At 31.9% G+C, this 16,743-nt stretch overlaps 2 protein-coding genes and 1 long non-coding RNA gene across 4 annotated transcripts; 2 read left to right on the forward strand and 1 right to left on the reverse strand.

Moving 5' to 3' along the window:
• Positions 1-2,449: 2,449 nt before the first annotated feature.
• Positions 2,450-4,648, reverse strand: LOC101209518. Its single transcript, XM_004138563.3, has 3 exons — positions 4,367-4,648; positions 4,142-4,219; positions 2,450-3,000 (listed from the first exon to the last, which is right to left on the reverse strand). Exons 1-3 carry the CDS (start codon positions 4,554-4,556, stop codon positions 2,585-2,587), a joined length of 684 nt encoding a protein of 227 aa, XP_004138611.1. The 5' UTR covers positions 4,557-4,648; the 3' UTR covers positions 2,450-2,584.
• On the forward strand, positions 2,987-4,919 carry LOC116401991. The gene is made up of 2 exons (XR_004214337.1): positions 2,987-3,111; positions 4,247-4,919. It is a non-coding gene; the product is annotated as an uncharacterized LOC116401991 (long non-coding RNA).
• Positions 4,920-9,831: 4,912 nt separating this feature from the next.
• LOC101209273 (ribulose-phosphate 3-epimerase, cytoplasmic isoform) lies at positions 9,832-15,672 on the forward strand. Of its 2 annotated transcripts, XM_004138562.3 has the most exons (9): positions 9,832-9,987; positions 10,099-10,265; positions 10,982-10,986; positions 13,537-13,599; positions 13,740-13,846; positions 13,929-14,026; positions 14,513-14,605; positions 14,695-14,736; positions 15,212-15,672. In XM_004138562.3, exons 2-9 carry the CDS (start codon positions 10,149-10,151, stop codon positions 15,365-15,367), a joined length of 681 nt encoding a protein of 226 aa, XP_004138610.1. In that variant the 5' UTR covers positions 9,832-9,987; positions 10,099-10,148; the 3' UTR covers positions 15,368-15,672. The 2 variants fall into 2 exon arrangements, with proteins under 2 accessions (XP_004138610.1, XP_011649966.1); XM_011651664.2 differs by having other exon boundaries at positions 9,837-10,265.
• The last annotated feature ends 1,071 nt before the right edge of the window (positions 15,673-16,743 follow it).

Consider the following 16,743-nt stretch of genomic DNA (forward strand, 5'->3'; position numbering starts at 1 on the left):
TTTGGTTCACAACATTAAAAGAAATCAGACCGAGGCTAGTTGGTTCGGTTCACTTATTTGGACTATGCTCATGTAAGTCATATTTTTATACTTAAATTGAAGTGATACATGCTTTTATTTTATACTTTGATAATTATTTGATTTATATATATATTCTATCAAATTTGCTTTTCCATAAGTTTTTAGGATGATCGTAAAGTACGTTTGGGGAGTCAACAATAATTAACATTGTCTATTTTCTAAAAGTCAAAGGTTTGATCTCTTATCTCTTCATCTATACTAACAAAACTTCTTAGGATGACTTTTATTTTTCGCGATGAATCCATTAATTTTATTTTAAACTAAAAACAAAACACATGTCTTTTTTAACTTTTTAACTATTTGTTTAGATGGTAAATTATAGTTTTTTCAACTTTTTATATATATATATAGTGCAAGTAGTTAGAATTAGAAATAAATAATAAAGGTAGATTAAATATGCAGCGAGAGGGATGTTATAGTTATATAATAACTTGTTTTAGCTCAACATAACAAATGTAGGTTGAAGTACTGAAATCTCTAACCACATTAAATGACCGTGAGCTATGATTTACCTAAAATAATTCAATGGTTGATTTTAGATTAAATTTTATACATATTTGTAACGAACTCCTTTAATTCATAACTAGTTTTTACCATTCATACAATAGAAAAAGTGATATTAGTACTTCAATTCACTATTAGATATGTAATCATTTCAATCTCTCCATTCAATATTTGATATGAAAACAAAGGTGACAAGTGGGTTAAAATCAACTTTATTAGTGGAATTTTTTTTCTTTATTTTTTTTGGTATAGAATATGGAGTGATCTTATCATTTTTTTTTCTCTGTCTCTTTTATATCATAAAAGTCCATGGTCTAATCAAGTAGAGAATATATTACACTCTAGAAACATAAAATGAAAGGCTAAAGATATCCATAATTTATTTAATTAACGATAATTAACTTTAGATTAACTCTCGCGTCTCTATATTTATAGTACAATTTTATGTCGACTGAACTATGCTTATATTAGCATTAACAATAATAACAATCAAACAATTCATTTTTTAAATAATAATTATCGTTTCATTTAATAATTTTTCTTTTTTTGAATTCACTAATGATAAATAAAAGTATTAAATGCTTGTTTTGGCCACAAATTGGGTTAATAGATAAAAAAGTTCACTCATCGTTTGGTTCACAAATAATTAAAGAGTTTTATTATTTGTTATTCGCATTAACTCACATTTCTCACTTCGTTATTCGCGTCAACTCAACTTTACACGTTAAATAGACTCGTACGTGTACTGTTTTTTAGTAGGTAGAAGTTGCATTTAATCACAAACTAAACTAGCATTAATCAAAAGAAAGCATCATTTTCAATCAATATGTATCATGTTGATCTTTAAAACCAACTTACTATTGAAAAAGCAAAACTTACATACATCTAGACTCTACCTATTTTCCACTATCAAACTCAACAACACATAGGAAAGGAACACACCCAAACCACCTCTAATCAATGAGAATTAATTAATATGTAACTCAACAAATAAAACACCCATTTCAACTCATAATTTAAGCAAGTACTTTTAAATATAGTAACATATTAATTTAAGCAAGTACTTTTAAATATAGTAACACGAGCTAATTTATTTATAAATATAACAAAAAAAAAAAAATTCACAAGACAACTCGTCTTATCTTACAATATTTAGGTGTCAATAAAACAAAAAATTAATTTATAAATAAGTTTGGTGGCCACCAAAAATTAAACTCATGATTTTTTACTTAAACATTAACAGTGTGTCTCTCTTATTATCACGAGACCAACCCATAAATAGTTTTTTAAAAAAAAAACGTAAACTAATAGAGCTATTTTCAAACATACCAAAATAAATCAAAATATTTAGAAAATATCATAGTCTATATAGGATGGACGATAATAGACTCTTATGTGTTTTTATTTATATCATTATAGACACATATAACCGTCTACCTACACATATAAGGGTCTATCACATATAAACTATGATATCTTGTTAATTTGTAATTTTTTAAAAATTTTGTTATTGAAAATAATTTTCTATTATAAAAGTATAAATCTCTTCATTTGTTATTACGTGTTATGTTAGCATGCCATAATTAACAACATTATTATCTTTTTCGAATATTACTATTTTTTGGAAACAACATTATTGATAACATTATTTCCATGTTATAGCCTATCTTGGAATTTTGTTTCTAAGAAAATAGCAATAATTCAAACATGTAATTATTGAATTGATTTATATTCGTCATTCCTTTTAATCTATGTTGTGTCATGTTATCTTATTTTAAAATTTTATATAAAATTTAAAATGTATATATTTAACTATATTGATAGTCTAACATGAACACATTTCAACTATATGTATTTCTATCGATTTTAAATCTAAAAAAATAATGATTTTCTTATTTGAGTTAGACCATCCAATCATCCAAAATATTACAAATTGGCTTCTATTATAATAATAAATATTCACATTATCAATTGCGGAGGGTACCCATCGATTTAGGGCTCAAGATACGCCATTAATAAGCTTCAAATCCTCCTTCCTCTCACGCGAACTGCTACGCGATGCCAGCGGCGGAAGGCAACACATCTTCGAATCCAATTCAATCGGATTTTCGTCAACCAACTGATTGATTCCGTCCCCTGCTGTCCTTTCGCTGTTGCAGACCGAATCCGTTCCTGAGACACGAGGTTCATCTGCTTTCCGATTTTCTTCCTGATTCAGGAAAGCAAAACTCGCCTCATTCCCGAGGCTCTCTCGGAACAGATCGGCCAGTTTCTTTCTCCTCTTCGTCGGTAATGGCGGCAAGTTGAAATTCGATGCTTCGTTGTCGGCGCTGGCGACACTGACTCTGCTAGTACGGGGAGTTTCCGCCGGAAATCGGTGGTGAAGCGGAGTGTTGCCGCAGGAAGGGGTGAAATCTGTAGAGAAAGAGAAATTTCACAGCATGACAGATAAAAAACTTGACCCAATTGAACCAAACAGAAGTTGATTGGAAAGTTGATCGGATCATGAATGATAGTAAAATTCGGGTAATTAAAACGTCCCTTTAATATATATTATGATAGGATTCACGTAATTAAAACATCCACTTAATATTTATTACACTTACTATAGTCGATAATACTCAATTCGATGCTTACATTAGTACATTCATTTTTATCATAAGAAAAATGAAATAAATACATATATTTATCTATTAAAATGTAATTTAATTAGTAAAATCCAAAATAAAAAAGATTTAATTTAATAAAAATAATGCTGCATCATTTTGTGCTTAAAACCAATTGCATTATGTATACTATAATAATAGAATATTAACATATTAATCCAATAATTTAGTTACAATAATACACTTCCTCTCTTTAAATTAAATTAGAGAGAATATTTTGTAAAAGACAAGATAATATGAAAGCATTAAAATAAAAATTAATTTGATTTATTATGTATTAAAAAATCATTTTTATTTTTAAAAAGAGACTAATTGAAACTCCAAGTCATTATCCATTAAAATGTAAACTTTAATTTTAAATTAAAATAAAAAAGAATTACAATCATTGTAGGGATTACCATACATATACATTTGAAGATTGGTGTATTACAAATTACTAAATCAAAATAGATATTTTAGAAAAATAGAGACAAATAAACATTATGAAAGTTTATATTTTTCTACAAAATATATTAAAAAAAATTATCAATTGAAACAAGATTTAAAATCTAGGAATAAGTAGAGCAATTACATTTTATATTGTTTTAGCTTACCTAATAAGTGAAATTGAATACCACTAATCCTCAAAATATTTTTTCAAAACGTTTTGCACTAATATATAATGAAAGTTCAAAACCTAAATGAAATAAATTTAATAAACATAAAAAAACAAATTTTAAATATCAAATAAATATATAAGAAAATATTTTATCATTAACAATCTTCTCTAAATCAATTAACTAATTAATTTTTTAAAGCCAGAAGAGTAATGTGATAATGGTCAAGCAAGAAGGCTAAGATACCTAAATATATAAAAAAAAACAGGGGATTGGAATAATATTTGTGCTCACCTCCTTTGACACTGAAGAAATCTTCACAATCAGAATCCAACCACGCTCGAGAATCAAAGAAAGCTTCTTCTTTACTTCCTGAGAAAAAATTTCAGATATTTTCAGATATTCATCATTCAGATAACAGAATGGACAAAACAGAGGAGTCAAGGAATGCCATGGCGAGAAGAACGAAACAGAGAACAAAACAAAACCCATAAAAGAATAAAGAAAGAAGAATCAAACCAGAAGGAGTCTTGTGATGATTGGGTATTACAGAGATGTCTTTAATGGCGGAATCGGTATTGTTTTGGAGCTTAAAGTGTTTAATAGGTGAAGGTGGAATCTCAAACTGATCTGTGGTAGTTTGGGGTGGCGCCGGCGGCTTAACGGCGGAGCATTCCGATCTGTTGTAAAGGGAAGCACATGTACCCATTTCTCTTAGCTTTAAAGCAATGGAAGAAGAAAGAAATAAGACAGAGATTGAGAGAGAGAGAGAGAATGAAGGAAAGAAACAAGAAATGAAAGAGAGACATGAAAATGGGAGATGGGTTGTTGGGAAATTGGAACAATTTTTAAAAAAATATATAAAATTGATTAGTGTGATTGGAATGGAGTTATTATGGGGAAGTGGGTACCAAGTAAACAGAGATAGAAAGTGATTTTTAGACTGATATTTGTGAAAGTGATTTCACACAAAAGCTGTGGAGGTGTTGTTGCCCATCTTGGGACATGAGACTCAATTATTTTACATGTGCTCAAGTTTTGACATTACAAATAAAGCTTCTAAATTCCCATATTTTTTCTTCTTCTCAACAACCAAATGGATTGAAATTTGAGTGGAAGGAGAGTTTTATTAAATGAAATTAATATGCAAAACACAAAGTGACTATTTAAAAAGTTTTCGATAGATAATTAGAAACAAGTTTGAAGGATTAAAAAGAGAAGAAATTGGAAAAATATATGAATGAAAGTGCAATATATTTTGGGAAATAGAGAATAGGAAAATAGAAGGGACGTCCCAAAAGAAGGCCTGAAGGGAAGGAAAGTACAAATAAATAATGGTGAGTTACGTTTCCGTTAATTGACTGGTCAAACTTACACCCTTTTACTTCACACACCGTCCACGTGGAGGTTCCGGAAGTGAAACGTTTGAGGGTTTTTTTAAAAAAAATATATATGTTTATATTATTTAAGAAAAATTATAAAAAATATTATAGTAGACCAACTATTTATGACAAAATGGAGTGGAATGAATTTTTATTATTCTTACAAAAAAAACCTTAAATTTAATATATTTAAAAGTGGAAATATTTGAATTTTATTTCAATTTATTCAATATTCAAATAATATTAATTTAAATATCAAATTTATAAGTGCCATTATTAGTATGAAAAACGTTAATAAAAAGTAGTTTTTTCTTCAACTCAATTAATTAAAACAGGTTAAATATTTAAATTTTCAACCTTATAATGTTAAAAACCTAATATTCGTTTCATTTTATTTTTATCTATATTCAATTACCTTCAAAACATTTGTTAGATTAGCATTGCTTTTGTTATACATAAAATAAAGTATTACTCAATCTTTCCATTTTTTGTTAGGATAAATATTTGTGAACTTTTCATCAATCCCATGATGAAAAGTGCACTATACCATGAATAAATGTTAAAAAATTACAAACTATATTAAAATTCCCTAAATACTAGTCATGGTCAAATAAATAAATAGAGATCTTATGAGTTGTTTTTAAGTATACAGTACAGATGAAGGAATAAAAGTAGGAAGTACAATATAAAAATAAAAATATAAGTGACATAATACTGTTGCTGGAAGATTTATAGTGTTGATATCAAAATTTCAAATGTTGTTTAATAATCAAATAGGTTGAGAAGATTAAGGGTGTCATAGTTAATATTAAAATTAAGGAGTACAATTTCGTTAAAAAGATAGTAACTTAGATAAAAAAAAAAAAAAAGAATAGATGATAATTAAATAATTATTGAAGGAAAGTTGGAAATAATTCCAAATTGAATTATAAACTTTGTCAATTATGTAAATAGAGAAAAAAGAAAAGAGAGACACATTCTCCCATGTTCTGAGTGAGGCATAATTAATTATGTTAAGAAATAAAAACAAAAAGGAAAAGGAAAAGGCACCTCATGAGGGTGGTGGTATTGCCTCTTTCTATGTTAGGTTCACGTGGTAGGCTGGATACGGCGCCCTAATTACTCCAATCACCCATTCTCTTTCGTCCCTCAATCCTTTTTTCTTCACATTTTCTGCTCCTCCCATTAAATAAAAATTACCCTAGATAAATTTTAGAAATAATAATTAAATATACAACAATATTTAAAAAAAAAATTATAAATATAAAAACTCTACTGGTGATAGAAATGTTATTATTTATATTAAACCAACTTTTGCCCTATTTCTTCAAAACTTGCTCCTATAACTTGGTTTCTTTGAAATCCACTAAATTCAACACATTAATTCACACTAATTAGGGATAATCACTCTAAATCATACCTAATTAAATCGTTTTTGACCATCACAATAGTTTATAATCAGCGTTGTTGTCATATTCTTAAAGTACGTATAAAGAAAAAGGAGAAATATGTAATTTGGATTAAAAGGAAACAATCCTCACTAAGGAGTTTTCGTCCAAAGTTTTATATTATAGAAAGGAAAATTATGATTATGATTTTTGGAGGAGTAATAGTGAAAAATTAAAAGAATAAATGTGATGTGTTAAGCACTTTTTGGAATTGGGAGGTATATTTGGATTTGGTGTCGGCCATGTCAAAACTCCACCTTTCAATCAGAACCTTGGTATTTGGTAGCTCAAACTTCATTGTCATTTTTTAAATCTTGAAATGCCACATTCTTTTCAATATAAACAAAACTTATTATTACATCAAACAATCATAATATCAATTATTAATGAAAAACAATGTAACAATCAATAGTTCCCAACGAAATTGAACAAATATTTAGTTGAACCTCAACACAGAAAGACAAACCACCTAGCCTATATTAGCATTGGTATGGTTGCTCCTCTCTTCTTTTGAGACTAGTCCTTTTATTGTCCAAGTCTCGAGTATAGTTTGTTCATGAGAGGATCAGAAGACATAGACTCCTTTTTATAGTCTATGACTTTCCTAAACCATTGTAATGCAAAAAAAACTCATGTATTTCGTAAACACTTTCAATGTAGGAGAAACCTATGACTTTTCTAAATCTTTTTTATGTTGGATAGTTGCAGTTTTAATATTTTGCCAAAAAACTCAATAATTTCCCCATTGAGAAAATATTTGAAGAATCCTAGCTTTTGCAACATCCACTAGTGTCTTCACCAGTAATCATAGTTCTCATATCATAGAATTATAATCTTACTTCACCATAAAATAGACCAATTGGAATATCACTTCCCAAAATATTTTCTTTATCGTCAATCGTTGATAAATCTTGCTATATTTATGGTGCAACTTCCAGTGACACGATTGAAAACCAAAGACATAGACTCTCCTTTTATAGCTCTCAACTTTCCTAAGCCGTTTCAATCTAGGAAAAAAAATCATTACTTTCCTAAACTTTTTCAGTGTGAACAAACTTATGACTTTCCTAAACTTTTTTTTATGTTGAGCCAATGCACTTTTAATATTTTACAACAAAAAAACCTCCAACAATTTCCACTTTGGCAAAGATATTTGTACAATCCATAGCTTCTGTAATATCCATTGTAGTTAACTAATAATCATAATTCTCATCTCATAGAATTATAAGCTACTTAACCACAAAAATAGACCACTTGGAATATTACCTCCCAAGATTTTCCCTTTTAATCACATGACAATAAGCCTTACTATATTTATGGTGCAACTTCCACCTACTTGGCTCACCTGAAAGTCCTTCCGTCATCAACATAACTTCCACCACACACCTTACATAACAGTAAAGTCAATGTCTGTGTCCAAACTTGTGGAATCGCTAACATCACATACTCTATCATGACAAGTAGACATACCACAACGATGAAAATATTGTCTTGTTTTAATGGAAGTCATCTTTCGTGATGACAAAGACAATGTTCGCATCTGACTCAAAGGTTTTTTACAAACTTGCTCTATTAGAACAATCTTTTTTACGTGTTCAGACTGTCCATATTCCCAACAAACCCTTTTCTACGTGAACTCTTTCTTCTACTTCCACTTGCTAGCTACCAGTATTGAATCTTCCTGTGAAGTATGCCCCTCACTTCTAGGTCTTCTTTCCTTTGGCAAAAGTTTACTATCAATCTTAGCAAAATCTAAAGTTTCCCTAAGTACTTCAAGGTTGGTTTCATGTGTCTATAGAGAAGGATGAAGTGGCCAAATAAGTTGGAGTGCCTTATCTTCACTCCTATCACCCTCAGCTCATAAAATAATATCATTGAGAATAACCAGATGGTCTGATATTTTTATATATTTCACCATTTGCAGCAGGGAAAACCACTTCTTCAGGTACAACCAATTTAACATGCTCTTGCTTGATACATTGCTTCAAGTTTTTCCCAAAGCTGTTTAGCTGTTGAAATTCTATCCACATTTGCTATAATATTTTTAGCCAAATTTAATCTAATCACACTTATAGCTCTCAAATCCATTTCCTCCCATTCTTCATCGCTCATGCTGAATGCCTTAGAACCTTTACTCGAATCACCATTGGGCTCTCTAAACTCTTTAGAAATACTTAGTGTCTTGTCTTCCTTTGACGCCCTTGTGTAACCCCACTTGTATCAACACATCCTTGACAGCTTGCAGTTGCCACAAGCCAAAGTTAATCCTTCCATCAAATTTCCACATTAAACCTTATTGAACTCATAAAGCTAGCTTGATAGATGTAATTCTTTTCCTAGTAAAAGAACAGATAGTGAACAACTCATGCTATTCACAAATATGTTTTGAGAATGCTTTTATGATGTGGAAGCTCAAACAATGTTGCAATCACATGACATATTTCGAAATTAAAAAAACTATGAAACATATGTTTTGATACCACTTGTATGGAAAAACCTCCCGCTTCTATCCCGTAGTAAATAAGGAGAAAAGTAATAGAGAAATTAAGAGAAAATAATAAAAATGAAAAAGACAATAATTTACATCGAAAACTTCCAACTTGGAGGAAATACCATGGACAAGAAAGAAATCCATTATAAGAAAAATTGCTACCATCACAATAAATAATTCTCTATCCCCGACCCCAATTACAAAAAGACTCTCTCAAAGTTTTTGACTACTCACTCTTCAAGTAGAGAATACAAAAGAAATTTAATTAAAATTAGCACACTAAAAAAATGTTTCTAATAGAGACAATTAAAAACTAATGAGATAAACTTGTTCTATAGTCGATGATAAATCCATCACATTTTAAAACCTTTTTTTAAGTTGAGGATTAAGAGGGAGAGGGAGAGGGAGAGGGAGAGGGAGAGGGAGAGGGAGAATAGTGATTTGTGAGTAAAAAATAAAATAAAGAAAGCAAGATAGGCAAGAGCGAAACTCTAATTTATTAGCTTTGGAGACGAACATTTTGATAATTTGGGTCGAATTTGATATCAACAAATTTTTTAAAAAATGAGGCCATTTAATTACATTATGTTCACCCAATATTTGGATGATCCATATGGATTATCCTTTTGAAATCCCATTCTTATTGTAGGAAAATAATAATAATAAAAAAAATCGAGTCAAAGGTCAGGAAAGTCGAGTCGGGTAAGGATGAGAAGAAATGAAGAACCTTGTGGAGATGGTGGAAAAGGAGGGATGATGCTCTTAAAACACCTCACGAAAGTTGATCTTATTCCTCATCAATCCAGCCGCCAGGGGTTGGTAAGATTATCTTTCAAAACACGCATTTGTTGAAAACCATCTGATTTCGGAGTTGGATTCCATTTTCTACAATTCTCGAGATACATATCTGTATCTGCAAATTCCTCGCAGTTCAGTCGCTTCAGTTTTTGATCGGCTAAGCGAGTAAGAGTTAGACGAAAATGGGAGTCGCTGCCAAAATCGCACCCTCAATGCTATCCTCAGATTTTGCTAATTTAGCTTCGGAGGCCGAACGAATGCTTAAATTTGGTGCGGATTGGCTTCACATGGACATTATGGTACCCACACGCTCTCTATTTCTGTTTTTCTGAATTGGGAATTGGACGAATTATCTTTTGATTCTTGCACCCATTTGATCATAGTATTTCTTCTTAGTCTTGATTGCCCACCATTTACCTTTCATCTAATTGAATTGCTTCATAATCTACTTCACTTTAATTGTTTGAATCATCTTCTTTGTCTATACTTTTTGGGTATCAATAGAATTTTATCTATGTTATTTTAATACTTTTATAGTACTAGTGGGATTGTTTCAAGTAAATTCACCCATTTATGATGGGTAGAGTTTCGCCTTAGCTAATGATTTCTCTGTGCTGCTCGTGTCCTCTCTAGTTTTATTCCTTCCCAATTTAACTTCCTTTGAACTGAATAATAAAATAATTACAATCTTGCCAAAGTGAGCCTTGCTCAATGGTAATTGACATGGCCTTCTTTTTTAGAGGATGAATGTTTGATCCCCATCCCCACAAATGTTGTACTAAAAAAATAGTAATAGTCCTCTTTAAAGAATGCATTTCACTTTCTTATATTGGTTGGTGAGAGTATAGAGAAAGGCGTGTAGTGATGCATAATCCAATTAGATATTATAATGACATGCTTGCAAATTTTGTGATGTGCGAGAGTGGATGTGGTTTTATAAACTACATTTACTTTGCACATTAGTGATGAATTTGTCTGGCATCACATCTGATATCTCTTGTTGCTTTATTTGCAGGATGGGTAGGTTCATTCTATGCTGATATCACGCTCCTGTTGAACTGCAATGTGTTTCATGTTGATGGGTTTGATATTGTGGTTAATTTTATACCTGTTCACCTGTTAAATTTAGGATTGAATGCTTCTCAAAATAACTTGACGTTGACCGATATGGTGTTGATCGCTTGTAGCATCTACTTTCTAGCCAAATGCCTGCTTATTTTTAAAGATTTGCTGAAGAAACTTGCGAAATATCTAGTTTCATTTATTATTTATAAATTTAAAGAAAGCCCCAAATAGTGTGTGCTTAGACGTGCTGCATGCTTACCCATGGGTGAGGTGCCTAGTCTTTTTGAGCATGAGCTTCCCCTGTGATGATTTGTTTACAGAAACAAGCTTGGGTTAGTTTAAGTAAAAGAAAAGATGGAAAAAAAGAGAGAAGAAAATCTAACAAAAAGTTACCATCATCCCTCACTTGGCCTTTTCAGTTGAAGCTCTCTTTTCTTCCCTCAAAAAAATGTGGAGGAACTTGAAAATTAGACCAAGAGGAAGATTTTGTAGCGATAGAAGTCTAGTGAGGGGATGGGGAAAATGACGATGAAAACTTATTTAGTAGAATGGCTCTAAATTTTTAGGTACCTGCATTAGCTTATTTTTCATGATTTTGTGGCTTGTTGAAAGACTCATATCACTTGGATCTTGGTTTGTCTTACATATAAATCAATTAGCTTTTTTTAAATTTAATTTTCCCCTATATGTATGCATCTTTTAATTTTCATTCGCTTTATCTTATTGAATCTTTTACTTTTCTTGTGTCTTATGCTTAATCCCACAAAGGTTATTGCATGTTAGTATTCCGGTAAAATAAAACATTGGTCTTGTTTATCTTCTACTGGACCAAGTTTGTATCTTACTTTTTCAACAATTCAGTTATAAGATCTTTCTTTCTTTTTTCTCAAGGAAAGAAAACATTTCAATGAAATAGGGGCCAAAGCCCCCTCACCCAAACATTTCATTGATTATAAGGTCTTTCTTACTTATTGCTCCTAAATCTCGATTGAAGAAGCTTGGCATTTTAATTTTATGTTTGTAGTTTGCACCATTTCTCATCCCAACGTTTGACCTCCATCAATTTATCCTTCGATTCTTGTCTGTCCATCTCATCCTTTCTAATTGTTTAGACCCCTGATAATGGTTCAATTTTAGGATTTGAATTATGATTTCATTATTTGCCTTTATCCTTCGCTTGGTTGACACTCACTACACTCTTTCTGCTACCACCCCTTTTTATTGGAAAGAAATTGGCGTTGCAAACTAAAAAAGTGTTTGGCCTCTTCTCAGAATCACCTATTTATGATTTAATTGGTAAATGGTTTGATATAGTTCTTTCCTTGATACCTATGCGTTTTGAAACTTTCACAGGTATTATAAGTCTCCAAAAACTCATCCCATAGAAACTAGGTAGATGTTAGGACTTAAGCACCTTGGAGAACCACACCCCAAAAGCCAACTATTGGGGCAGGAGAGTCAAGCCACTTAAGTACCACATTGGTAATTCTATTCTAACCAATGTGGGACAAAGGCATCTCATACTACCTTGGTTCCTAACAATAGAGTTGTTCTTTACTTTGACCATACATTTTGACCAATAGGTAGTTGGATCTCTCTGTAAACTGGAAGGATTTTGGAGTGTTGAGGTGATTATTATAATTTGTGGGTTATAATAGTTTGTGTTTGGGGTGTATACTATTTTAGTGTGAGTTAATGAGAAGGAGAGAGGATGAGTAGGAAAAAGTAAACGTGGTAACAAAAAGGGATTTAGAATAGTAATATTGTAGTTAAGTGTAGGTTGGAAAAGTTGAATCCATTAACTATTATAATTGGAAGCCCAAATGGCCCCTAAGATCCTCCAGTTTTTTTCCCATCTGATCAGAATTCCCCTGAATCACCGAAAGATTCAAGGAAACCCAGCCAGTGTTCATTGAGCTCCAAAAGCACTCCACCTAGTTTCCTATCCATATTCCCCAACTTTACATCTTGGAAGAAAATGTATTTTACATTTTCATTTTTACGAGTGATTACCTTAAAGTTTCCGTGTTACTATATGTTGGCTTTGGCAATCTATTACAATCTGTAATGTATTTGCCTAATTGGGATCCTGGGATTTTATTATAGTGATTAAGAACTGCTAAGCTAATAACGATCATAACATGGGTCTGCATTTGTTTTTCCTGATATACTGTTTTAGTTTTTACCTAGTAATTTCTTGACCTTTCTACTTTCTTCATTTTAAGATTAACGATCATCTGAAAAATTCTAATTATCAAGAAAATCATGAAGTTTTCTTTTAAAAAAATCGACATGTTGGCTCTATGAAAATCTATCTGTTGTCATTTGGTTGAATTCAACCTGTAACAGGACTACGCATAATTTCTCCGTGGTGTGATTTGTGCATCATCTGGATTACACAATTTAGCATGCTTTTTTCACTCTTCAAGTTTTCTATTGGTTTATTTCTTGTGCCTAGCTGGGAAAGTGATATATCTATATTTTTTGTTTATGTATCTACCACAGGCACTTTGTCCCAAATCTGACAATTGGTGCTCCTGTCATCGAGAGTTTAAGAAAACATACGAAGTAATGTAACCACTTTGCTTCTTCGATTTCAAGAATTCAGCACTCTTTTTATTTGTTTATTTTTCTTTCTTTTTGGGGAATGGCCGATTGTTAGAGCTTGATGGCATTGCATTAACTTGTCTTAATTTATTGTTTTGCAGGGCATATCTTGATTGCCACCTTATGGTTACAAATCCTCTTGATTATGTTGAACCCTTGGCAAAAGCTGGTGCTTCAGGCTTTACATTTCATGTTGAAGTATCCAAAGGTACATTGTGTTTGGACTTCTGATTTGTTCTACTTCTATTGCATCATAGTTATTTAAGTTTTCTTTCCCTCTTCTCTGGTAGACAATTGGCAGCAGCTAATCCAAGAAATTAAGTCAAAGGGCATGAAGTCAGGGGTAGCGCTAAAACCTGGAACACCCATTGAAGAAGTTTATCCTTTGGTATGCAATTGATCTTCTCATCTCCTCCCCCAATTTCATATCCTTCATTTACAAGATTGATATGTTGTAGTGATAAGGCCCCCGGTTAAAGGTCTATACACAAGGCATAAGAGGGATTGAAAAGAGTGATTATAAGAGTTGAGTGGACCCTTAGGAATTCTGTTAGTTATGGGACTGTGAGATGTGAGTTTGTTACTTGTTTATTTCCTTTAAATACTCACTAGTTTGGGTAAGGAGGGGCGTCTTTTGTCTTCTGTCTAATATCTTGTGATTGCAATTCTCTTTGAAAATTAAGAGAGGTTGGGAAGCTCTCAAACGCTTCCCCCATTGTTTATAAATAAACTGAGGCCAAGACATATCATAATATATGTCTTGTGCAAATGCTATTCGTCCAATATCCAGCAAAGTACTTATGGTTTTGTGCAAATGCTGCTGCATCAAAATTTTATAATTGTTATTTGATGCTTGTTATTTCTTCAATTTCAGGTAGAAAGTGAAAATCCTGTGGACTTGGTCCTTGTTATGACAGTCGAACCTGGTTTCGGTGGTCAAAAGTTCATGCCAGAAACGATGGATAAGGTTCCATTTCTTCGACATTTTCAACATTCTTTGTACATTGTTTGATTGGCATTCTTGTTGAATCTCGTTACTGATTTTAACTTTTTCAGGTACGAAATTTAAGACAGAAGTACCCATCTCTTGACATTGAGGTCTCTCTCTCTCTCTCTCTCTCTCTCTATTTTAATATCTTTCAGTTTTCTGCGACCTTAATGAATTTTTCTTGAGATTTTTGGGTACCTCAGAATGTGTCCTAAAGCTATTAAAACTCAGTGCTTACTGAAGTGGAGATTAAAAAAATCACTCTCAATTAGTAGTAGAATTTATTCACGTTAATTTTAACTCTGGCTTTATTCTTTCTCTGGTCAAGTATTTGATATAAGAACTCACTCTTTTTGCAAACATGGTTCCAATCACCAGTCTTTTAAGCCCTCGTAAAATTTCCCATGATAAATTAATGTGTTGGAAAGATAAAACCAATCTAGCCAATAGTTTTTGGTTGCAATCTTTGTATGCTACCAGGATTGCACAAACTCTATGTAGCGTACTCGTTGCAGTTGAAATTCAGTGTACAGATGGCCGTATGAAGGATGGTTTCTGACTGGTTAGTTTTGCTTTGGTGGGCAGGTGGATGGTGGGTTGGGACCTTCAACCATAGATGCAGCAGCTTCAGCTGGGGCAAACTGCATCGTTGCAGGAAGTTCGGTGTTTGGAGCTCCCGAGCCTTCGGAAGTTATATCCATTCTGAGGAATAGTGTTGAGGAGGCCCAGCAGAAATCTTGATCCTTTAACAAGCTTCAATAATCCGCCATCAAATCTTGTTTTACTTTTTGCAATCCACATGGGATATTTTTAGATTGACAGAAGTTGATTTGATTCAAGTGGTGTCAGTGTAATCAAAACTACCATACGGTTTGTGAGCCCCCCAACCCCCACCCAATAAACCACTAATAGAAGCAGAGGGATAACAAGTTGATCTATATTTTGTATTTGTTTTTGCTTCTAGTGGAAAACTTTATGTATACTTCCTATGCAATAAGAGGATTTTTGAATAAATTACAAAGAGTTATAAAGCTTCTTTACTTTTATATTAACTAGTAGATCTTAACGTTTGAAGGGCTTTATTTGGAACGACCTTCAAAGTTTTAAAGTCACTCCAAATAGACCTTCGATGTGATTGTATATGAAGTTTTTGTTAGTTATACAAAATTCATACCCGATATACAAGACTAGCATTGCCAACTGGATGGTACATGTTCTATGCTTTCTTCTCTCCAACGTGGTTATAACTTTACACGCTCCCCAGTTTATTTAACTTTAGATACTATGAATCTGAATTATATTCTGATATTCATTATTGATAAGATATAAGAAATGCATACAGAATTTGGATTTAAAGCTACCATATTTTGATAGTATTTAATACGTTTCATTTGTTTTCAAGGATGATTGTATATATATTTGAGAAATTCATGGAGTTTCTTCAAGGAACATAAGAAAACATTGGAGTGGGCGTTGACCGGCTCAAAAAGTAAGGAATGAGCACGTGAAAGAGGAATTAAAGAAGAAAACTGGTTTGTGTTTCTTGACCAAGGGAGGAGCTCCTTTCATTCCTCGGCCGAAGGTATGTCTCTGAAACCAATTCCCAGACATTATTGATATTCTTGTTTTTGTTTTCCAAGATTTAACATCCAGAGAGATTAGCCATGTGCTCTCACATGCCATCTCTTTCCATCTCTCAACTTGGTTTTGATGATATTCTTTGTTGTTTTCCAATTCTCCCTCATGTTAGATCATAGAATTAAGTTAAGTTTTTCTTTCTCAATAATTAATAACAGAACACTGACACAATTCTTATATACATGTAAATTTGAATGCATTCCTGTAGAAACAAAAATTGAAATATAATTGAAATGTGAATCTTGTCTCAATCGGTTTGGTTTAATGGGAACCCAATTCCTGCACCCCAATACCAAAACATCCTCTTTCTAACTCTTCATGGAGATACACTTTTTGCTTCTATTTTCTCTTGTAGTTTCCATACTCTTACCTTTTTCTCATTGTCATATCACCAGTTTCACTGTCTCATAAGTTAGAGTTACAACCCATATATAATATATAGTTCATTTATGTCAATAATGATTTTATTCAGATGTCCC

Source organism: Cucumis sativus, chromosome 2, assembly GCF_000004075.3.
Source record: "Cucumis sativus cultivar 9930 chromosome 2, Cucumber_9930_V3, whole genome shotgun sequence".
Taxonomy (NCBI): Eukaryota; Viridiplantae; Streptophyta; class Magnoliopsida; order Cucurbitales; family Cucurbitaceae; genus Cucumis; species Cucumis sativus.